This window comes from Plectropomus leopardus, chromosome 19 (assembly GCF_026936395.1).
Source record: "Plectropomus leopardus strain MGB_pleo_1.0 chromosome 19, ASM2693639v1, whole genome shotgun sequence".
NCBI classification, from domain to species: domain Eukaryota; kingdom Metazoa; phylum Chordata; class Actinopteri; order Perciformes; family Serranidae; genus Plectropomus; species Plectropomus leopardus.
In genome coordinates this window covers 17,392,960-17,417,718 of record NC_142194.1, presented here as the reverse complement: position 1 = coordinate 17,417,718, position 24,759 = coordinate 17,392,960, and the positions used below count along the sequence as shown (strand labels likewise).

Here is a 24,759-nt window from a genome sequence, read left to right as displayed (position 1 = left end):
GTGGAATATGCACTGCAAAATCTGACAAGTTGGTCTTACCCAAAATTATCTTGGAAAACAATTGCCTTGAAAAAGGAAAGTGAATATAACTTAAAATCTTAACATATGTTTACTTTATGTCTCATTGTTAAGTCAGGTAACTTGATCATCACAAAGAGGATTTTGCCTATGATGACATCAGGAGATCTTTGAGTTCTGTTTTGTTAGAAAATGCAAATATGATTTATATAAGTAGTTTGCAACTGGCAAAAATAGATATACAGTTTACTTGGTTTACTGTAAGTTGCTTAAGCTGAGAAAGATTGATTTAACTAAACTTGTTATTTTTTAAAATAGCATCAACTTCACAAAATTAAGAAAATGTACCTAAATTTCAAGTAAACTTAACAATTAGATATAACATAAACATAAGACTAATAGTTCTGTTTACTTACATTTTCCAAGGCGATTGGGTCCCTAGATTTAATCAAAGAAGTTAAATCAACTTGCCGGATTTTATAGTGTGAATGTCAAAGCAGCTTAGGCGTATTGCCATGTTTAATCTTCAAGGAATTGGATATAATAATGCGCATATTAACAGCCACACCTTCTTTTATCTTGATGACAGTCAGTGTTATGATCCTTGTTGTTGTGTTGAATGTGTAAAGCAGATTCACTCTGCCTCCAATGATCAAGAAAAGTACCGTGCTTTCCCCCTCAGGCCCTGGGCTCGAGGCCAGCCACAGAAAGGCAGTGCTAATGACTGTCGCACAAAGGCCAAATGTCTCACAGCGTCGCAGGGAGAAGCTGGCGAGACTCAGCTCACTTAATCTCGCAACCAAGTTTAGTATGGAGAGAATCCAAGTAGTCAGTCATAGGTGGCCTACACATGATCAGCAGACTTACTGTAGCCTTAGCATCGATTACAGCCAGGACTGTTTACATTGTGTCTCTCTCAGTGTCTCAGGTACGTTTTTCTCCACAGCCTGAGGACTTCCTTCCTGACGCCTTAGTTGTGGCAGTTACTTTGACTTCTTCCACCCACCATGATGTTATGGGTTTGCTCATTTTCTCAGAGTAGTGTAGCGCTCTCACTCATAATAGTCGGCTGAAGTGCTCTATGATTGTCTTACACCTACAAGTGATGCATTGAGAAATTGGCCAGGGGTCACTGATGCTCTTACTTAAATTAATTTAGACTAGGAGTAGGTACTTTATGGGCAGCAGGCTGCACCGAGGGCCTCATTGCAAAACGATGGGTTTTCTAGAGGTGAGGTCTCTCTCTCTCTTGCATTCTCTCTCTTTCTCTCTCTCCACTGTAAGCTATTGGCTACCCGCCCAGGTCTGCGACACTGAGGAGCTGAGGAGCTGAAGTGGGCACTTTTAGAGCAGCTCCACTGAGCACAGGGCCAAGGACAAAAGGTGCACGTCTGTGTGTGTTTGTACACACTCCTGTGAGTGGAGCTATACACGGAAAGCATCATTTTATGTAGGGTTCAGGGATCATTGGCTGTAACGGTACATCATCTGCTGCAGGCATGTTCTGTACATACAAAGGTATGTGTGAGCACACTCTGTCTGCGCTCACAATGCATCTTTTTAATTGAGGGCCAGAGTTATGCTTGTAGTTGTGCTTACAACAGATAATAATGAGATAATTAATCTAGATATTAAGCATTCCGTGAGAGGCTGATCACTTCAATGAAAAGCCCCCGCGTCGGATGCTGCAGACAGAAACATAATGAATTTGCAATCCCTGCGCTCCGTCGAGAACCAAATCAATTGCTTTGACAAAGTCTCCGTGTGGCTGACACCGTGACTTTGCTCTCTCGCTGAAGATGAAAGAGGCCTGACAGTTATGAAAATGGCCACGAGGAAGAACCTGTCATCAAACATGAGGTGTTGACACTTGCTGTTGTTGTTGTCGCCACCACTGTCCTCGTTGCCGTTTGTGGCCCTCAGATAGGCAGGCCTTTGGAGAGCTTAGCACGGTGTGAACATGTGCCATCAGTGTTCGCATGGGGCCGCCTCTTAATTCAACCACATTTTACCCAGCTAGGGGAGGGGGATGTGTTGTAGTCTGAGGACACAGCTCAGGTTGTTTAGGGATGGATGGAATAATTTCAGAGCACAATGAATGATGCACTTTAAAATTCTTACTCAGTGACTAATACTGTTGATGCTTAAGGTCAAGACGATTAAATATTGCATTGCTCCCAGGAGGACATGGCAGATGAGTGATGAACAGTGGTGGAGGAATTATTCACTTCCTTTACTTAACGAGAAGTAGTAATACCACACTGTGATACTTTGTTACAAGTAAAAGTCCTTCATTGAAAACTTAAGTAGAAGTACGTATATTCATGAAAAAGTAATTAATGCAGAGAAATAAAAAAGACCCTCAAAATTCTAAAACAATAGACAAAAAAACAAAAACCTCAGATTTATTTATTTATTTATTTTAAAGAAAATTCAAATGTATTTCAAAATTATTTTTTTAATTTAGGAAAAAAAAATCTGAAAATTATTAGCAAAAATATTTTAAAACCCCACAAAAAAAACAAACAAAAAGGTTTTTTTTAAAATTCTCCCAAAACTCAAAATTATAAAATATAAAAAAAAAATAAAAATAAGACCCTGAAAAAACAAAATTGTTATTAAAATATTTTTAAAAAACACACCCAGCCTCAAAATTACTGCGAGCTAATTAAATAATCAACTATTTATTTCAGATGTCTTTGTATAAACTGATAATTTAATTTATAACAAAACATATTTTTTAAGCTATTGTTAGGTTTATTTGGGGAAATCTTAATTTGTAAAGTAACTTAGGTGTTCAGATAAATGTAGTGAAGTAAAAAATACAATATTTCCCAATTAAATGTAGTGGTGTGAAAGTATAAAGTGGCATGAACAGGAAAATACTCAAGTAAAGTACAAGTACCACAAATTTGTACTTGAGTACAGTACTTAATTAAATGTGCTTAGTTACACTCCACCACTGGTCATAAAGGACTAACCAAAACAAACAGCCAAGTACTGATTTCCTAGTGTTTGTATATCTTAACAAAAATTGTGTTTTCCTAGTTTTGCTTATTATTATCATTGGAATGCTGTGTTTCCTCCTCACTCAGTGGGCCTCGGTTCATGTTGCAGTGCTGACTTCAGCCCGGGACAATGAATTCAGCGCTAATGGCTCCTGACATAAAGCACCGGGACTTCTGCTTCCATACTTGTGCTGCCCTGGGGCTGAGGACACACACAAACTAAGGCACAAATGCAGTTTGACAATCTAACAAGATGCTATATCTACAAATAGAGATACAGTAGCTACATGCCTGCATACACACAATTGTACACACCCAGCGGCAAGGACCTGTACACACGAAGATACCCAAAGAGACGCATTAGCTTCCATCCCTGCTGTCTTCCTCCTCCTTACCTTAGGGAGGAGAGTTAACAGGACGAGAGGACACTGTGCTTAGAGCTGGAGTTTTTTTTTTTATTAGAGGTTCCCCTGAGTTCTGAGGATTCAGGGTTTGAAAGGGTTTAATGGAGTTGAATTAAGAGCAATTAGCTGGCCAGGACACATGGTGCTGCAGTGGAGAAGAGCAGGACCTTGGCTGGCCAACCAGCAGCCATAATTACAAGACTCCTCTATACTAATGTGGAATTGAAATGTCACATAGATTTCATTTACATGCACAAAATAGTCCTATTTTTTGCCCTTATTCTGAAAGAGACATTATTGCAACTCAGATATTCACGACTTATGAAAATGAGTACTCAGCTAATATTCCTGTATAGATGCAGCTGTGCAAACTCAGATTAACTGACATTATTCTGACTTTTATCACATTGAAATGTTGAAAAGTGGAACAGCTGGAGCAGTTGTGGCATTTTGCTTTTTTGGGTCAAAATAGGATTTTTTTTCCCACTGATGGTGAACTTGTTCAACTGTGTGAACACAGCCTCCCTCTTTTATTCTTTTAATCACCTTCATGAAAAAAGTCAGTGTTGCAATATTTGCCCATATCCAAAAAATCTGTATATTTTTGGGAGAAGATGCTATGTATTTCAAACTTCTTTCCAAAGAATGCTCCTAAAATCAGAGGTGCCCCCAAGGGTGGAGGCACAGGGGTGGCCATTGCCCCCCCTTATTCAATTTCTCTTTCAATGGCCTTCCCCGATGAAAATAATTAGATGCTGATGTGACTGTCTTTAAGAAGTTGTGGCACTTATTTTTTAAGCTAGCGCAACGGTAATGGTATGAAATTAAACAAATGAAGGCATCCATTGGTACCAGCCATGTTGGTATAGCTTGTCAGGAAACAGGCTAAATACACTCTAAAGTTAGGCTTAATCTTGGCTAACAACTGACACGACCATTTTCAAAAGGGTCCCTTGACCTCTCACCTCAAGATATCTGTCTAAAAAAGGGTTCTATGAGTACCCACAAGTCTCGATCAAACTCTAGAAGGGAAGTTCCCATTGAATATTTTCTTCCTTACAATCAGTTACAAAAAAAATCTGTGTATTTGTCTTTTTGAGGCACAAGATAACCAGCTTATTTAAGCATAACAAATCAAAACAGGCTTGTTATGGAACTCAAAATATACTGCCATTAGTCTGTGCACATCAGATAATATTTACTGTAAAATAAGAAACCAAAGTATATCAGTATGCAGTTTCTTAACTCTTAATATTGACATAGTTTTTAACTAGCTTATGCTACAACAGCATAACCGAATCTCTGAAATTCAGATATGGCTTTTTTTTTTCGGTGTGCCACAACAAGATTTCTCAGTGGCCCCATATGGCCATCCCAATGAAAAATAAATGGGGGCTCCACTGCCTAAAACACAGAATAGTATCAGCAGTTATCAGAAATCATGCATATTTCATAAAATCCAAATACTTTTTGCATGTCATATTTAAAATATTTTCATATTCAGAATAACAGTGGAATATTAGTGTGCATGTAAAAGGTTGTTTTTCATGCCCTGATGTAAAAACAACGAAGGATTATCAGAATGTTTTTCATTAAAAAAAAGAAATAGACTGTTTCCACAGGGCATATAGACATTTTACCAACAGCCACAAATCAGTCTTCCCCTTTAAAGTCTTTGTGAAAGCAGCCTTAGATTTCCACATAGTTCTCCAACCATAACATAATAACAAGGGATAAATTTGGCCAGATCCACAAGCCCAGTGGTCATTTTGTGGGCAACATCTTTGCCACAGGGATCAATGTGAAGAGCATCGCAGGATTCCAGCTCTTAGCACCTTACCCTCCACTACCCTACAATTCCCACATTCACATCTCTGTGTTGCTGTTCACACATGAGCAGCTTGAGTGACAGTGACATTTATGGGCTTGTCCAGAAAGCAACCACGTCCGTCCCTCGGGGCCGTCCCTCTCCAAACCCCCTCCCTTCCTCTCTGGAGGTATCCAACTGTGCTGCTTTCCGTCCCAAAGGCCCTAATACATCCACTATCAATAAGTCAGATTGACTGAACCACAGTCCCGCAGAATGAACTGCACATACAAGTCAATCCACCACAACAGACTGCTTTATTAGGTTATTATGTGTATGAGGTGGGAATCAACTGAGCAGCCTGAGCAGATAGATGAATTGCCCCCCTATGCTTCTGAATCAAAACTGTCTAAAATTGATTTGTTCTCCTCTTCTCACATTTCCCTCTGCACTGTTTACACTACTGGAGTCCTGTTAAAGATTGTTGATGGTAGTTGTTTTTAAATTGCTTTGAATACAGGAGTGATTTGTCACTAAAATATGCCAGTCTTAAGTGCTGCCGGAATTAATAGACTACTGCATTCAAAAATACATTAGGAAATTCATTTGGGCATGGGATTGACCTGACCTTAAGTTGCCCCCCATCTACCCTGCATTAGCATTCATTGAGTAAAAGGCGAGAGGAGTGTTAATATGAAGTGGAAGAGATCCCACGTTTTTTTTCTATTCTAATAAGTGTCAGTCAGAAGGACTGAGGAAACTATCCTTGGTATTCTGAGGCAGCCTCCTCTCCTCTTCTCTCCTCAGGCTCCTCCTCTCTATGTGCTGTCTTCCTGGCTCTAATCATGTGTCCATTGTGTATGGATTTACTGCCCTCAGAGCCCCCAGGAGGGAGATTTGATTTTTCCCCTGCACTGGCTAATCTTTCCCTCTCACACTCTATTTTTCTTTTCTAATTCTGCCTGTCTCTCCTCCTCTTGCACTCTCAGATATTTTCGCTGCCCTCTCTTCCTTTAGATAATCACTCTTAGTTGACTGGAAGCTTGCATTCATTCTCTGACTTTCTCATAATTTTTCATCCCTCACTCTTGCTGACCGCGTCTTACTTCTGTCTTCTCCTTTCCTCCTACTTTTCTCCATCGACACTTAAAACACAGAGAACATTAGCGATTGCAATGGTTTAAATCAGTGGTTTCCAACTTGTTTAGCTGCAGGGTCCAGATTTCTCCTTAATCATTAGTTCAGGGTTTACACAAGATAAATAACATATTCAATTTTATTTCACAAAATGTGAACGCCTGGGCTAAGAACACGATAAAATAAAACACTGTGCAAGAATAAAGTGGAATTGCTTAAAACTTAGTAAATAAATAGCAATGCAACCAAAAAATTGCATATGATTGCTTCAAGACCAGTGACGCTGTAAGGGCAGGACTAGGCGAAATAATAACAAGGACAGGGCACTGAAAGTGTTGCTGTGCTGGAAAAAAAAGAGCTTGTCGTGATAAAAGTTAGTAGGTCTGTACTCCAAAATAGTGTTTATTTTACAATCTTGACACATTCACCGGTCTCATGTAGTCCATTCAGAAAGGATCCATGACCCACTTTTAGACCATGACCCACCAGCTGGGAACCACTGGTTTACATGATTGCACAATGACATACATAATTTGCATGTATTATTGCTAAGCGACTGAGTTACTGACTCATTTGGTTGGTGGATTTGTTTTGACTCATCGTTTTGTGTTTTGCAGCCACTCTCACTCTCCTGGCTCCATGGCAGCAGCAGTGCGAGGCAGCGAGTGGTCATGTGGACGCTGCACCTTCTTAAATGCCGGCGCAGCACCTCGCTGTTCTATCTGTGAGGCGCCGCGCCAGAAACCTGACCTTAACCAGATCCTGCGGCTGAGCAGCAACGAGGAGCACCGCTGGGCGTGTCCCCGCTGTACGCTCAACAACCCGCAGGGATCTGGAGCCTGCTCTGTCTGTGGCTTCGGACCGTCACCCGCCACTCACACGCCCCCTACGACCACCATAGCTGCCACTGCCAACGGCCTCCCGCCTGCTCCAACAGAACCCCCGACACCCATTGTCACCCCCACGGTTCTGCTTGAGCCTCATGGACAGCATCCAGCGAAGGAGGAAGCGCTGCGGCGGTCTGAGAGCAATGGAGAAGTGTGCGGCCTGGATGGGCACCACTCGGGTTGGGCTTGCCCTCGCTGCACACTTCATAACACACCCGTGGCACTGTCATGCTCCGCCTGTGGTGGGCCAAGGAAACTGTCTTTGCCTAAAATCCCCCCTGAGGCGCTGGTGGTGCCGGAGGTGCGCACACCTGTGCTGGGTTTTCCTGTGAACACAGCGGGGGCTGCCCCACTACTTATAGACCTAACTGATGACTCTCCCCCAGCTCCTCCCTGTGACCCTCAAGAACCTCCCCATGTCTCCTCACAGTCCCTTTCCTCCCCTTTTACGTCTTTTTCCTCACTCCAAAATAACCCGGTGCCCCGCAGCAGGAGAGAGGTGCCCCCTCCTGGGCGCCCACCAAACCCAGGCACCAACACTCCCAGCCCCACCTCCCCTTCAGCTGCCAGTGTGCCACCCCAGCCAGGCCCACAGCGGCCAGCCAAGCCCAAACATGCCCAACCCCAGGAACCTTCATACCCCAGCAAGCGCCTCAGTATATTAGAGGAAGAAGATCCTCACCCACTGAACCCTCACCTCCCTGTTGCTTCCTCAGCCCCCTCCACCTGGAAGTGCCCGAGCTGCTCTTTGCCCAACCCGGGTGGCTCATCAAAGTGCGAGGCCTGCCGCTCATCACGGGCTGGTGCTGACCTCATTGACCTGGTAGGCTGTGAGACGGTACGATTTACCCCGGCCAGCCCCTCCAGCCCGGACTTTAGCACCTGGGCCTGCTCCAAGTGCACGCTGCGCAACCCTACAGGGGCACCCAAGTGCTCAGCCTGCGGTTCCTCTAAGCTGCACGGCTTTCAGGAGCAGCAGGTGCCTCTCCCCCGCTGCTGTACACACTGTGGCTCTGCATCATGCTCCTGCACACCTTCCTCATCCTCCTCGGGTCATAAAACACGCAAACAGGCCCGGGGCTACCCTCCCTCCTCTTCTGCTATTGCCTCCTCTAGTTCCTCCTCCTCCTCCACCACCTCAGCCAGCCTTCAGGAGAAGGTCGCACAGTGGAGCTGCCCAGCATGTACTCTGCTCAATGACATCAAGGCCAAGAACTGTGCAGCATGCCACACACCGCAGCAGTACCTCACCCTCCGCAAGGTGGTGAAGCCTCTGAAGAGGAGAGAAAGCATGCATGTAGAGGCCCGTCGACGAAATGATGAGGGCGAGGCCAAGGAGCTTTGGGAAAACATAGTCAGCTTCTGCAGAGAGGTAAGAAAGAAATATATTCAATTTATTTGTTGTAGCTGGGAAAATACATGCTCCCCTGAATGTTTAGGATAATAACCACCGAGGTGATATTTCGCGCTACATGCTCTTCATCAGACAAGTGAACAGTACAGACACACACCTTTAAATGCTGCTACACTAGATCACCTGACAGGTCATCTGGTACCCAGTAGGCTCCCATTCATAAATAGATCAAAACAAATACATCAATAGATAATAATTTAACAAAATAAGATATGACAAGAAAACAAGAAAAAAAGATGGAGCAAAGTGTGTATATACACATATACAGATATAAATATAAATATCTACATACACATAGCCACAGTGTACCGAACTACCATCATCAAACATCCATTTATCACATTAAATTACATCTTAAGTCAATCAGAATAACTTGAATATCATGTGAAAAAATATCAATTTATCACATTAAATGTCATCTAAAGTCAAGCAAAACAATTTGAATATAATGTAGAGCATGTGTAGGCCACATAAAAAAAGACATGCTGTGTGCATTACCTAGAGTCAATCAGAAAACATTGTAAGTTTTCATTTACAGGTAACTGATAATGGGTTATTTGTTGTCTATCAACAATAAGCCAATCTTTTGTTACCATTTTTCTCTTTATATCTTTACATTTCAGTGAGTTTTTTTTTTTACTCCTCTTAGTAGTCTTCTGATTTGGATGTGCAATGCGTCACAGGGTGCACATTGCCTTTCAGTGCACAGTTCCCTCATTGTAATTCCTCTTTTTGTTATGTCTCTGGCATTGTTCCCACTCCCTCAATCTCTCTAATTTCAGAGAAATGCTAATAGGCTTTGTCATTGCCTCTGTTTGCACTTGCTTCGTTAGCTGAGTTTTAAAGGGCCAGCGGGCGAATCTTGGCCACTTAAATGAGCTGCAGACACAGAGTCTCATCGTGTGTACTCAGACTATAACCTGCCCTCAGTCACTCAGAAGTCACTTCACTAACTTCTGATTCAGTATTTCAAAAGTCTATTTCAGAAGTCTAACTCTTGTATCAGGAGGCTCTAATGAGCCAACTTTTATTGTTTGTTCTGATTATTATTATTTTTTTTTTAAATGCTGACAGCCAAGTTTGAGTCAGACTGCAGAACATCTTATGACCCAGACACACTGAACAGACATCAAAGAACGAGTGGCAACAAAGGCCAACTGTTGCATTGCTAATGTCTCGGCCAAAAGTTGTAACTAAACACACCGCAAAGACTACAGCTGGCAGCCAACAAGCACATAAGTCCTGCACCTACTTGAGAGAAATGAACTCTACATCAGCAGGTGGCACTAGTATGTATTCATCATTCAAAAAGGGAAACGGTAAGATGGTAGTTAGTAGGCCTGGGTGTGTCTGTTTTTTCATACCTTCCTGGAATTTCACCGGGGTATACAGTATATGGCAGCAAAGGGCCGAGGCCGGAATCGAACCCACAGCCACTGCGGCGAGGACGCAGCCTCTATACATGGGGCACCCACTCTATCCACTGAGCTACAAGGCGCCCTGTTGGAATTTCTAAATACCCTGTAATACCGTAATATTGATATATCGCTCATGCGTATTAGTTGGCTAGTTAGCACATTAACAACACAACCTGATGTTGAAAGAACAAATAATATTTACTGCTCGCCAGCAAACAAAATCATAAACAAATGGTTAAACTCAATGGCTTAAAAAAAATCTTCCTATACCTCGTGTACCAACTTTTTTTTTCCTATGTAGTCTGAATCACCAGATGTTGACTAAGCCTACCATTCACTGGCTGTCTCTCACACAGATTTATCGAAAACGACTCGTTTTTAAACCTGTTCATAACCTTTGCTGAGTGATGCTAACAGTTCACATTGTCTATGTGTTTGTCTCCCCTGACACTATTTTGCAAGGGCACAGTTGTTGCATCATGGGCTTAGCACCGCCCACGACGATTGTGAGTTGTTTGGAGAAACACAAACAATCCAGAGCATTTTTCCCCGACAGCAGAATGGTAATATGATTCTGGCTGTGCGAGAGTAGTTTCGATCCCATGCCCCTCCAGTCGTTTGTTTGCTAACCTTACTTCTTTCTTTTTTATGAACTGAGCTTAACTGACAATCAGATTGATTTTCCACACTGATGGGCTCGCGCTCCCATGCCTATTTAACATGCGAAATTAGCCGAAAAACAACAGACAAAGGTGTCAGGCATTCATTTATGGCCGACCCTTACTGTATAATAGCAGCCCTGTCTGTGATAGAGAAAAACAAGTTTTTTAGCATTCTGAATGAAATTTTTCATTCATTTTAACATTTATTTAAATGAACTGACTTTATATACTTTATACAAAAATACAAAAGATATAGATATAAGAGGATCCACAAAAAAAGAGAGGTCAAGTCAAGTCAAACCAAATTAGATGAACTTAACTAAAATAAAAGGGAAAAAAAACACCCAACTTAAAAGGCAGCCACACAGAATCCACCCCAGCACCTCAATTGCTTTTAGACATACATACAGTACATATGCATACAGAATACAATACATATACTGGTCCCATAGTACCATCCCCCATAAAAACTATATGATAAAAATGTTCCTTTTATCCTCAATGTCGCTGCATCATTTTTGCCACATAATTAAAAGATCAGAACTGTGGTTCTCGTTAACATACTCCTTTCATATTCCATTTTTATCAGTACACACCCTCAAAGAAGATTTCCATTAAGCTGCATAAATGTCAGATGGCAAAAAGTTAATCAAGTGGGGTTTTTTTTCTTAAGGGGAAAAAACTTAATTATGCGCTTGTAATTATGTTCTTTTCTGTTGTCATAACAGCCTAAAATAATGACGCATCTTACTCGCTCCAGCACCTCAACATTTAATGTTCAAAAGGTCGAGAAGACTCTGAGATCAATTCATGTCATTCATGAGCCCTGATTGGGTGATTCACAGCTGTTTGGAGCCACCGAGATGTCTTCCATAGCAACTATAGTTGAGATGTGACAACCTTTTATGTTGCTTCTTTGCATCTTGCAGCTTCACCTTCTCTGCAATACTGAACCTTTGATAGGACTGTATTATGTTGTCATGGATATGCTACTCAGGGCTGTCAAAGTGGTTCATTTTAGTCCATTTAAGATGAATGCTAATGAGACAAACCTGATTGGACGTGACGAAAAAATGTGGGCATCGCAGAATCCAGAGCAGCTCAGATTCAGGTCATTTCTTCGGCTTCTATTCTCTGAATTTATTTGGTTGTCTCATGCGTGCCCACTTACTACACCGGCACGGCACCTATCATGCCATGTTTACAATAGCATGAAGTGTGCTTCAGAATGCATTATTAATGGCTCCTTTGAAAGTCACAGGGCTCACTGCTGCGAGCGTGGGAGGGAAGTTGGCTCGGTAGGAAGGAAGGATATCAGAGATTCCCTCATCCCCACCTTCCCCTCCTCATCTTCCAATTTAAGATCGACATTTAAGAGAGTCTTTCTTTTAATCATCCTTCCTTTTCTCCTACAAATATTTTAGGCCCCGCTCGCTCTTGCTCTGCCCCTCTGCGCTCTTCAAAGTACTTTCCCCTCTTCATCTCTTTTTTATTCCGTCTCCCTCCATCACATCTATCCCCACATGCTCATCCTGTTTTTTTTTCCTCACTCTCTGCTAATATCTCAAAATATGCTTTCCCCTTGCCACCCACCGCACCCCCTCCACCCCCATCCCACCCTCTCCACACGACTGCACTCAATTCTCCCGTGTAGCAGTCGATGTGAGGCTCTGTGTGTGTGCGTGTGTGTGTGTGTGCGTGTGCTAAGGTGAACACAGGGGCTGGCCTATTTTTAGCAGCAGAGCCAAAGAGGAGAGGAGCAGAAATGATCCACTTCCCTATAGTGAGCGTAATCGCTAACAGCATCAACTGCTACAGCCTGGTTTTAGGGGTCATGGAGATGAACGGGGGGGGGAGAATTGGTGAGCAAGAGGAGTCGGTCTTTCTAATCCATCACTGTCGCGGTTTTAACACTTGGCAAGTGCCAAAACACCAGTCGTGAAAATTTAATAGTGATTAAAGCTTTTGGTTTACCCTGTTACAAGGCGTGTGGGCAGTCGGAGCACACAAAGAAAGTTTCAGTTTACATTTTTTATTTTTTTGCCTCAGATCTTTCTTGACCTGTTGGATTATAGCAGATGTTGCTGTTGAAATATACCGTTACCGGAGAGTTTGACACGGTGCAGCAATCAATAAAGACAAAACAAGAGCTGGAGTCACAGTAAAAGAAATATTATTCTGTCCTCACCTCAGTGCCGTTTGTTTCTTATGCCTCCTTGCCTTTCTACTCTCCTTGATTGGTTTTGAGAGCGAGAGGTGCGTGCGCTCAGTGCCAGTGCCCCGGAGCGTGTCCGCTTACTCACTGTGCCAGACGAGTAAACGCTACTAATAGCCGTCAGCGCCGCTTGTGAACTGTAAAACCCAGCATGGCTGGAGCTGGTTCCTCTGTTCCCTGTCCATGTCACCCTCTGGGGGAGCAACAAAAAGATGCTTCATGGCAACAGATTGACTTTGATTTGTTTTATTTCCTCTCTTTAGACCATTCGTTATCCTACTTGTTGCTTGAATTTTTGCCATATTTGCCCCACCAGGATTTTATCTAGGGGATTTTTGGATGTTGAATTGTTAAGTTGCGACTGCCTGCAGTCAGTGACAGATTTTCACCGCTTGTGACAGGAATCGTTCGTACCAGGCTGTTCTGGGACGCTTTTGTTTTTGGGTTTAATATGCATGGCTCTTTGAAATCGAGCTCTATAGTTCCTTGTCACCACATTTTCATAGATCAATAGGTTGTCTGTGGCGTGTAGATATCCAGCTACAAGCTTACTATCCTCAAAAAAGCCCTCTTATGCCTGCCAGGTCTGTGTAGTCTGGAAGATGGCAGGAAGGCAGCAGGTTTGCTTAGCTCAGCACTGAATTGGCTGATTGCGGTCTAGTTTGCATGCTGGCGTGTGCCCAGTGATAGAATCAGAGACAGCAGCACAGGTTCACTCGATGAGGACAGTCAGCTAGACTTACGCCTGCAGACGTCATGACACAGCAACCTAAACAGGAAAATGCTTTAATGTATTTGCATGTTACCCTTACACAATCCAAACCTAAAATAGTTTGACTTTGGTACTCATGTTATATCTTATTTCATACAGGCATTTTCCATCTTACATACTCTGCTTTATATTTTTTAACTGTTGATATATTTTATGTCAAGGGAGGATCTGCCTGTTTGACTGCTTAGTACATTTGCAGAATATGTAGGCGACAGGACATCATACTGGTATTATGGTTTCTGTTTGTAGTCCATATGTGGTCCGTTTGTTGTCTGAGTGGTAATGACCAATCATGTTTGAGTGGCAGGTAAAGAGTCAGTGTGGAGAAGCGGAGCGCATTGGCCAAAATGCAATCTCAGAACCTATCAGCTATAGTCTGATGATTTGTTAACTTAATATTAGCTTTTGATAGTTTTTTATTTATCTGCAATCATATGTAGATATCTCTTTATAGAGCCCAGACAAAGTTATAAGTCTTGACTCTGATATCTGCTGGCTACACTGGATCAGCCTGAAATATTATTATTTCGTTGTTTTTTCCAAAAAGCCTTATTTATAACAAGGTTAAACAACAATTGTCATACATACATATAAGCCAGGGGGATCAAAAACTCCATTTATAATAAGTCCTTTTAGAGTCCAAAGTAAATGTACTTGCTTTAAAATATGTAGTCTTTGTAGTTTTTTTGTTCTTCACATCTTCAATTAACTTACCATAATGTTTGAGTTCACAATAAGCCAATTAAAGTGGTGTTTGGGGTTAAAACATTTCGATTTGTGGATGTGAAATTTACCAAGAACGATCACAAGCTATATTGCTATCCATCCCATAGACCCTAAAACAGGGCTTTCCAAAGCATTAATCATGCGTAGCAGGCTGCCACCAAAAACAGATTTTTTGAGCTGGACTGTTGATAAAGAGCGCTGTTGGAGTACGTTTCGCTCAGGTACACTATAAATAAATAAAGGGATCTATAGATTGGTTATCCACCCCTTGAGTGACAAACTGCTACGAGGAAAAAAGAAGTAATGGAAACCCCGCCTGCTGCGCTGCCTGCAGACTCACAAAAGCATCGGACTTTAGCGTGAATGACATGATTATATGATAATGTTTTTTTAAAGCTTGGATTCAAAAGAAAAACAAGAAAAAAAACATTATATTGGGCAGCATGTGTGCTGCAGATGTGAACAGGCTAACTGCAGCATCATCTTTTCCTTATGGGCAGACTGCTGCAGCAGACCATTTTGCTGATTATCATGTCTTTTAAATGACTGAATCATCTCCTCAAATCTGTTTACAATATAAGAGGTGAGTGCACCAGGATGCTAAGTACCTTATTGGCATGCTAACTTGTTATTGTAGCTACATATAACTATCTCATAGGCTTTTAATTGATCCTCTCCCATATGATGATATTTGTTTGTTTGATATTTTAGATTTTAAAAAAAGCAGTATAAATATATTGCTATGGATGTTTATACCAGTTGAGTCTTGCTTATGAACTGTACCGACTGTGTTCCGAGTTACATTAGTCAGAAGCTCAGTCTCTGTATGTGTCCGGGGCCTCTCCACCTCTGTGGTTAATCCACATCGCCCCCTAAGCCCATACAATAAAAGCCAGCACAAGGGTCACACATAAGCCAGTGAGCTTCAGATTCAGAAAGCTACATGGAGACCTCAGATGGCTGGGGTGGTGAGGCGGCGTTGAAGTGATTCTGTGGTAGCCGACGCTGCTTCGAGACTACAGAATTGGTTTTTCGGGATGCCAACTAATCAATTCGTTTCACTGTGAGCCCCCATTGGGGTGCCCACATTACATCCCATCCCTGCCTCACAACATGACTGGCTGAGCCCACTTCTGACACCGCAAATAAGAAACCAGATAGGGCTGCGTGTGTGAGTGTTGGCCCTCTCAGGTTTGTGTACACAAGAGTTTTAGATGGGCAGATAGTGTGTCAGATTGGGTGTCTTGATCCGTTCATGTATCCTTGTAGTGCAGCTCCTGTGTAAAATAGAGAGGCAGCTACATTTTCGGAGTGTTAAAATCCAGTGTGTCATTTAAAATGCTTGACGCTCTGCAGGGAACATGTCAGAAAGTGAAGCGTTTGAAATGTTGAAATTAGCATATGTGTCCTGCATACTGGCTGCTACACGGCGCCACATTTGGCCTCATGCTGTGCAGATGTGTGATGGCACACTAACAGTGGAAGTAATTCCTCATGCCATATGACTAATTATGGAAGGCAGTGGTTTGTCCTTGTTTCACCCAGAATCCAGGGCTCATGTGGTCGTCTGTAGTGTGTCCTGTATTAATCATCATCCACCTGAAAAAATATCACATCAGAAATGCAGGGAAGAGATTAACAGTTAGTCCTCAAAGCTCGAAGTGTCCTTCAGGCTTGCATTATACGTTTGAAAGCTTGATTTTTAAGTTCTCTAATCAACCCCTTTTGGGCATGATTTAAAAATGGGTTTTCTGGTTTTTAAATAAGATGTTTTTTCCTAGCAAGTGTCTAACTGTTATTGGATCTATTTTTAAATGGAATTCAGTATTTGAACAAGTTCAGTAATCAAACCCTTTTGTCTTCCTTTCGCTTTTCCTCTTCACCCTCCTCTCTCTTTTCTTCGTCCCTGTTCAGAACACAGTGAACTTTGTGGATGATAGTTTCCCACCGGGACCTCGCTCCGTGGGCTTCCCTGAGGGTGACAGCGTCCAGCAGCGAATCAAAAAGTGGCTCCGCCCCCATGAGATCAACTGCAGCAACTTCAAAGACCGAGGCGTCAAGTGGTCTGTCTTCCGCACGCCGCGGCCCTCTGACATCCTGCAGGGCCTGCTCGGAAACTGCTGGTGAGCCGTCAGAACCACACGGGGACGCTAATCAGTTCTAGATAACTTGGAACAATCTAGAGACAGACCATTCATTTACAAAAAGACTTTGAAAAAGTAAACCCTGATTAATGACTTTAAGGTCCAGTGAGTAGGATTTAGGGGGATATATTGGCAGAAATGGAATATAATATTCATAACTGTGTTTTCATTAGTTCATAATAACTTGAAACTGGGGTGGGCGCTATATCGAATATACTAAATTTCTGTGGCTTGTTCCACATTGGAAGTATAAAATGACTATATTGTCAACATCAAGTATAAGCTAAATAATTTCTTTAAGTTACAGACTCAAAACTTATTTCAGCGTTTCAGTTCTCTCTCTCCTATAGCTATCACAGACACACATATAAAAAGAAAGACTCACAAACGTAAAACGATGCACACACTCCTCTGCCCATCCAGATTACTTTATCCCAATGTGTGAGCAGGCGAGTTTTGTGTTTTTATATCTGCAAGTCTTTATAAAACTACTGTTTATTTGCATTTTCTAACTTTGGCACACCAGTGTGACTTGCAAATGCTATTAATATATTAACTAGAGAGCTGTGAGTGTTTTTCCTCCTCAAGCTGAATAAATCTGGCTCTAGTTAAGGCCATTCACGTTTTCTCCTCGGCCACTGTAGTTCTCCTACATGCTTTACACACAAGAGAAGTTTCGTCTCTGCAATCTCACTAGTAGTTATCACTAAATCCTACACACTGGACCTTTTACCTAGGACAAACAAGAATACCTAAAGCCAAACAGGAAATTTTTTATTCTGTTAAGTCCCAGCCAAAGGGCAGAGGGATACAAAACACACAACAGATAATGTTGCATATCTGTGTGATTCTTGTCTAAGTCTTCTTAAGATGAGCACTGCAGCCTGAAGCTAGCAGAGAGAGAAGGAGACAGTGACAGAGAGACAGCGAGACAGTAAGTTAGGAAGCAGAAAGCAAGAAACTGAAAAATTGGGAGCCAGAGAAATAAATAAGAAAGAAGGCGAGCATTAAATGAAAGAGGGAGCTTGGCGACAGATGTACTGATACACCTGACAGGGAGATTATTCACGGGAATGTGAGTCTGGACACATGCTTTATCTCCCTGCCCTTGTTCTATGCGTCCTTTGGAGTGTGTTGTGTGTAAATATATATATGTGTGTGTGTGTGTTACCATCCACCAGCTTCCTCCACATATATACACACACACACACACACACAACAAAGAACAGTCACAAAGTTGTCCCAGTACAACTTTTCGCTTCATCACCAAGCACACACAGCTTATCAAAAATAACCCTCCCCAGAGCCGAATCCTCTCACTCGCGACAGGATGTAACCCTAATTCGTCTCTCTAACTCACTCTCTCTCACTCATATACACACACACACACACACACACACACACACACACACACACTCTTGTCCTAATAAACCAACAAACAGCCCAGCTCCCCTCAGCCAGCCAATGACAGCAGAAGAAAGGAGTGCCAGTCACCCTTGTCCTTGAGTATGAGCTGACATTAGAGTCACATTATGACACGGCTAATTGGATTTCCATTTGATTCTTTGCAGCTGATTGGTTTTTCATCAGCGGCTGAATGGGCTGATCGGCCTCGCTGAGCTGCCACATGAACAGATGGGATACAGCTTTAATAACACACATTTCCAACCAACACAAAGAGTTAGAGTCTTTGACACACAATGACGGCTGGACTGAGAGGGTTTTACTCTAATCTGTAGATATAATGACAGTAGCACTACCAGTTGCAAAAGTAGCTAGGCGGTTTGGTAAAATTTCATGTCATTAAAGAAGTATTTCGCTGCTGGAAAGATGGTCTGTTCATAAAACCAGGCTGTCTGCAGTAGGAAAGCGCCAATACTTTTGAAATTGGTGTTACATGACTGGAAAAAAAGGGCTATGGCATTTCTTTTTGTTCAAGAAGTAGAAAACGTACAATTCCCATAATACACTGTGCCGCACTAGACCAATAAACATAATGCTTGGCAGTTTCAACAAAGGAAACAAAAAGGCTGCCTACTGGTAACAAATGATCTGGAATTATAGTTAAACAGCACAAATTCTATTATTACAGCCAAACAGTACACTAAAACATGCTTCTGAAGACATTTAAGGCACGAAATAGGCACTTAAGTACCAGAATCTAAGTTTATATTTGATGAGCACTGCTTAGTTATACTGTTTGATCTCCATTTTTTTCAGGCTCCATTTTTACAATACAGTATCGTGCCTAATTCCTGTGCACAAATTACAGCCAAACAATGCACTAAAATATGTTTATGAAGACATTTTAGGTGAGAAAAAGGCACCACAGTAACAGAATATAGGTTTATGTGTTTGTATTTGGTCACTTGTGCATAATTTATTTTTTATTTATAGTACACAAATAAAAGCAATTGTACCAGAGTTAGCTAGCAGCTAATTTACCACTGCCTGTCCATGGGCATGGAAACACAAAAACAAACACACAGAACAGCAAGTAGCCTACACTACATAACACAGCACAATACATATCCATAAATCAAGTCCATAAATATAAACATTTCACCACATAAAACAAGACAATACATAATAGATAATTGATGTTAACATTGCATCAAGTAAAACAACACAATACATACAAGTCTAACAGTATTAAATCAATATCACAGACAGTATAAAATTCAGTAATATGTGATGACACTTTTGCACAGATTTCAACCATAACTTTTCAAATAGTTGTACTGCTTGATCTCAGTATTGCCATTCTCCATACAGAGACAATACAGGAAACAGTATGGTGCCCACTTCCTGTTCACAAATTGTCTTATTACAGCCAAACAGTTTACTAAAATGTGTTTCATAAGGTATTTTAGGCAAGAAATATGCAATACAGTATCAGAATCATGTTATACATTGGATCAGCGCTGCCTGATTTTACTGTTTTACTGTCTGATTGCTGGTAAGATGGAGGGAAGGTTACCACGGTTCATTTACACAGACTACCCACATTGTTTTGATACAATGGTGGTTGAAAATTGGTGAAGTATCCCTTTAAAAAAGGGGGTCAGTATACTTAAAAATCAGCAGTGAGTCACAGAGAGAGAAATGTTTTTAGCTCATTGTCCCAACACCTCAACTGTTTGTAGCTATTTCATTATTATTGTATGATCTCCTTCCACACTTTCTGCTGAACTAATGTTCACTTTAAAATATATCCCTTTTAAGTCGGATCCTCGTGTCCCCAGCCGTGTTTCTCTTCTGTGAGGAATTAGCATTTTCTGATATATCCGGAGTTTTGATTAACTAATTTCTCTAGCAAGCTAATTAGAGGAGGCGAGCCAGTTTGTCTTTGCTGCAGGGTGAATTAACAGTAATGGGGAGGTAACCAGAAGGCATAGAGGCTTGATTCATCAAATGTGATTGATTTTCAATGAGGGGAAATTATGCTGGGGAAGAAACTGCAAGAGGTACCTTTTTTGGAAAAGGATGTTTTAATTCGTCATTTAGTCTCATGGCTGCTTGTCAGTCTCTTTCTTTTTGTTCTTTTCTCTGTCAGTCAGTCGACATTCCTCATCCCCGCCTGTCTTTTCAACTAAAGCGGACATCCATTCAGCCGTCCACCTGTTCCTCACAATCAACTGATCATTCATGTCTTTTTATCTCCATTTGTTTCACTGCTTAATTCAAATTGTCTTTTGCGCTTTGTTTCAGCCACGTCCTCTCATTCACGCATCTGTCCTTCCTGATTTCATTTTCCGATTCATTGAGTTTTATCCTTCTCCAGGTTCCTGAGTGCGCTGGCGGTGCTTGCGGAGCGTCCAGAGTTGGTGGAGAGGGTGATGATTACTAGGACAATCTGCCCGGAGGGGGCCTATCAGGTTCGGTTGTGTAAAGACGGGACGTGGACCACGGTACTTGTGGATGATATGTTGCCCTGCGACGACTACGGCTACCTCCTCTTCTCCCAGGTCAGAAAAAGGAGAGGGATATGTGGGAAAACCTGGAGGGAGGGAAGTAACGAATGAGAAAATAGATATCTTTAAGATTTTTGGTGAACAAGATACACTATTAATGTGAGTTAGAAATAAACATGTTTGACTCATAAAATGTTTTTCTCTTTCAGGTCATAGAGGTTAGAGATGATAGTAGGACAGGGCAATATTGTATCCATATCCTGATTGGAGACTAGATTTCTAGACTAGATTTCATGTTAGATTTTGGATATTATAAAATCGTAAGTGTTGTGTTCTCCTAAAGAAATTAGCTCAGCAGACGTGTGTAACCCACTCCTAGTCTTCACTTGAGTTTAGAGGCTCAAGGCTAAAATAGCCACTGCTAGCAAAACACACCCAAATCTGTGACCACACTGTTGATAGATGAGTTGCATTGTGGGCAATGTAGCCATCTGACCTTGACAAGGAAGAAGAATGCATAGAATAGGGTTGTGCCTTATCATACAATGATACCTGTATCATTTTTTTAATATGATAAGAAAAATTGATATCATCATTATGGCAATATTTTGACTTGGTGACATGATGGCATCATTAGTTTTATTTTGTTGTAATATTGGTAATTTATATGAAATCTGAATCTGATTATGAGTTACTCTTGTTGTTTACAAACTAAAGAACTCAGAGATGATTTTTGTACAGTTTATACTGAATATTTGAAGGCGAAATACATTAATGCTGACATATACAATCATAAAACGTATTTGTGTTAAACTTGTATGTTCTTGAAATTGAAAGTAGAGTATTGTCATTATTTTTGTCATATAGTCAAAAATATTGCAAACCTACCCTGAACTACTGTGATATTATTTTATGTCTACTATATCTACCACTACTACATTGCCCACCCCTAGCATGGAATAAGAAAGATAATATCTCTGATTCTCTGAACCTTTTTTAAAGACATCAGGAAGGAACAGAAAGTTTGACACACAGTATGTTGGACATACGTTCTCTCTGATTTATCAGTTAGCTGGGATTCCATAAGCTCCTTTGTGCTAGTTCAGAGTCATATTTTCCTTGTTGATGGAGTTGCAACAGTGTAAAATTAACTTCTTAACATAAGTTCAAGCTAATTCATTATCTTGCCTTTTATCACAAGCAGGTCTCAAAGGACCCCACAGAGGAGGATTGTAACTAATTAAACAACAAATTACAGGACAAATGAAGGACTGCATTATGCAACAAATAAAATACAGGGAAACAAATTAAGGCTCACACATGCTCGAGAGATGTGCTGTAAAAACTATCAGACCATATCTACACAATGTTGTTAAGACAACCCAACACCACTAACCATAGATGTCAAAGAAGACAAGGAAATGAAAATGTAACAGAAGAAACACTGGGGAGGACAGAGTGAACTCCTTCATCATGATACCTAAACACATCAGAAATGCCAGGACAGAATGTTAAGATAAGGAAGATGATGAGAAATTATCACACATTTCACCTTTTTCTCAGGCTCTGCTCAGAGACTGTTTTGAGTCACAGCCAACGGGTTCACAGCCAACGCCTTTAAACAAGCCCCACAGCAAACACTGCAACATCCTGTTAAAAGTGAGCTCTACTTGTGACTGAGATATGACTAAATATTTCCTCCCTCTCTTTCCCATCACTCCAGGCCCAGAGGAAGCAGCTATGGGTGGCGCTGATTGAAAAGGCCCTGGCCAAACTCCATGGCTCCTACTTTGCCCTGCAGGCAGGGCGCGCCATCGAGGGTCTGGCCACGCTGACGGGGGCTCCCTGCGACTCCCTGATGCTCCAGGTCAGCTCCACCAACCCTCGGGAGGAACCCATCGATACGGACCTCATCTGGGCCAAGATGCTCAGCTCCAAGGAGGCTGGGTGAGAGAAGGAGTGAAGGGGAATTTTGGTTGAATTTAGGGCGTGAAGGAACATTTTTCTGCTTTTCACTTCCTTGTATGACTATAATTCTCCACTGTGTCCTTTTAAATAACACGTGTACATACATTCACTGTCATGGAATTTCACCATCACCTTTTCAATGCCTGGAAAAGTCATGGAAATCGTAAAAATCATGGAATTTTTTTTTTATTAAAATGAATTGTTACTATAATCTACTGGAGCCAGTTGTTCAGAAGTAATGTGATCGAATTTCGGCTATTGGATTGGATCGAATGTGCTGGTCAAAACAAATAAAGAAAAAAAAAATTCTAAAAAAAGGATTAGATCATATAATCTTGGTTTTGAGCTGGATCAAACTGTCAGTATGTGTTGGTCAAAACCTTGTAGTAGGATTGGGTTACCTTTGATACAAATAATCAGGAGAACGTGGATTCAGTAACAAAATGTACAAAAAACGTTTTAAATTGGTCAGATATACACATCCTTTTAGATTTGCACTTGATTTGTTTAAAGTCATGGAAAAGTTTTGAAATGTTGTCCATGAAAATTGTGGGAACCCTGACATATATAAGAGACTGTATAGAGACTATATTTTACAGTACAGAGACAGGGACATCTCCATAAGAAAAACATTTTCTAATCACAACTACAAATACAAAGGTTTTACAAAGCAACAAAGGTGCTGAATGCAAATTAGCAGCATATGTCAGGAATAAAAGAGGTCTGCTAATCAGCGCTTTGATATGTGAGCTTTCAAAACAACATGAGACAACTCGCAGAACTCCAAAGGGGCCAAATCATCTGTGGCCAAACTCCAGGTCCATCTGTCAGAAAACCTGTGGTATTATTCAATATATCAAAGAAGAACAGCCTGGGAAATAGTGACAACATTAGGATAGTTTACTGAACAGACACAAGCTGCATCAGCAGGGAAGGAGCAGCAGTCAGAAATTGAAACAGATTAACAAGGATACAACTGATATTTGTTTTGTTTTGTTGTGTTTGTGTTGTCTCGAACTCTGTGTCCTCATGCCAAACAGGAGATCTAATTTCATGGCTCTCCTGGTTAGATAAAAATTAGATAATAATAATAATTAACATGATTAGCGATGTAAAGTTGGAAATAGTTTTTTGTGGTCTTTGTAAACTTTGTATCCTGATGATAGTTAGTGAATCCTATGTCTTACACTATTTTGTCCATATCTATCAGCTTTCTAATGGGTGCATCTTGTGGAGGAGGCAACATGAAGGTGGACGATGTTGTTTACGAGTCACTCGGTCTGCGGCCTCGACATGCCTATTCCATCCTGGATGTACGAGATGTTCAGGGTTACAGGTATGTACAAATGGAAAGTATTAACCTGCTTGTCTTTCTGTGAGTTCCAGGGTTCCTGTGGTCAGCTCCCACAGTGCATTTTGGCAAAATAGATCCTGTTCATAGCTTAAGATTCTGTTGTGTGTTCTGTTAAGTGGTGTTGAGAAACATGATAATACAATCAATCTGCTGCCTAAATTAATTCACTCTGTGATGATTTTGCCTGAATTCAGTATCTATGAGACTGTGTTGTGTTCACAACTGCAATGTTGAAGTACTTTTAATTCGCTCTAACTCTGATTCGTGCCTCTGACTGGCTTCTCTTTGGCAACTCCAGCCAAGGCTCATGGGTATTGTAGTATTTAGAAGGCTTGCTGTGCTAAAATGATTGAAAAAAAAATTCTCAGAAACAACATTTAGATAATTAATACTGATGGGCAAAACATAAACCTGTTGGATTACAACATTATCCAGGAGAGTCATGTGTTTCGTTGTTAACTCCGATTAAAGATATCAGAAAGAGAAGAGTTTGAAATGGGAACACAGAATGAGAAAATATTTGCAGCTCTATAGCCCTTTTTACACAGATAATGCTATATAGGGCCACTATAAGTTCCTTTTTTATGTCTCATTTGTATTTTTACACATAACCAAGCAAAAGCGGCATTATTCTGTGCCAGTGTGTGATTTAGACTGCCTGACAGCATCACAGAATCAAAAGAGGCATGATATGTAACGCAACATTGTTCGCTTCTAATGTGACATAAAGCATATGTGTTGGCAGCTCTTTCTAAAGCTCTTTCTGAGTTAGCAGCTAACTATGCTATCTCCAGAGACAGTGCTAAACAATGGCAACAGAGATAAAGGTGTTAACCACAAAGGACGCCATTACTCCATTATATCTTTACATAGCAAATAATGGTTTGCTGCTATATTGATGCTCTGAATGT

The 24,759-nt window shown here is 41.2% G+C and overlaps 1 protein-coding gene across 3 annotated transcripts in view; it reads left to right on the top strand.

The window, feature by feature from the left end:
• capn15 (calpain 15) overlaps positions 1 to 24,759 on the top strand; it is a 54,657-nt gene that overhangs the window by 15,095 nt on the left and 14,803 nt on the right. For all 3 annotated transcript variants that reach the window (XM_042507273.2, XM_088069638.1, XM_088069637.1), the window contains exons 2-6: positions 6,992 to 8,633; positions 16,383 to 16,591; positions 20,397 to 20,580; positions 22,250 to 22,473; positions 23,705 to 23,830. In XM_042507273.2, coding sequence (XP_042363207.1) covers positions 7,014 to 8,633; positions 16,383 to 16,591; positions 20,397 to 20,580; positions 22,250 to 22,473; positions 23,705 to 23,830 — 2,363 coding nt within the window. In that variant the 5' untranslated portion in view covers positions 6,992 to 7,013. The remainder of the gene's footprint in view (positions 1 to 6,991; positions 8,634 to 16,382; positions 16,592 to 20,396; positions 20,581 to 22,249; positions 22,474 to 23,704; positions 23,831 to 24,759) is intronic.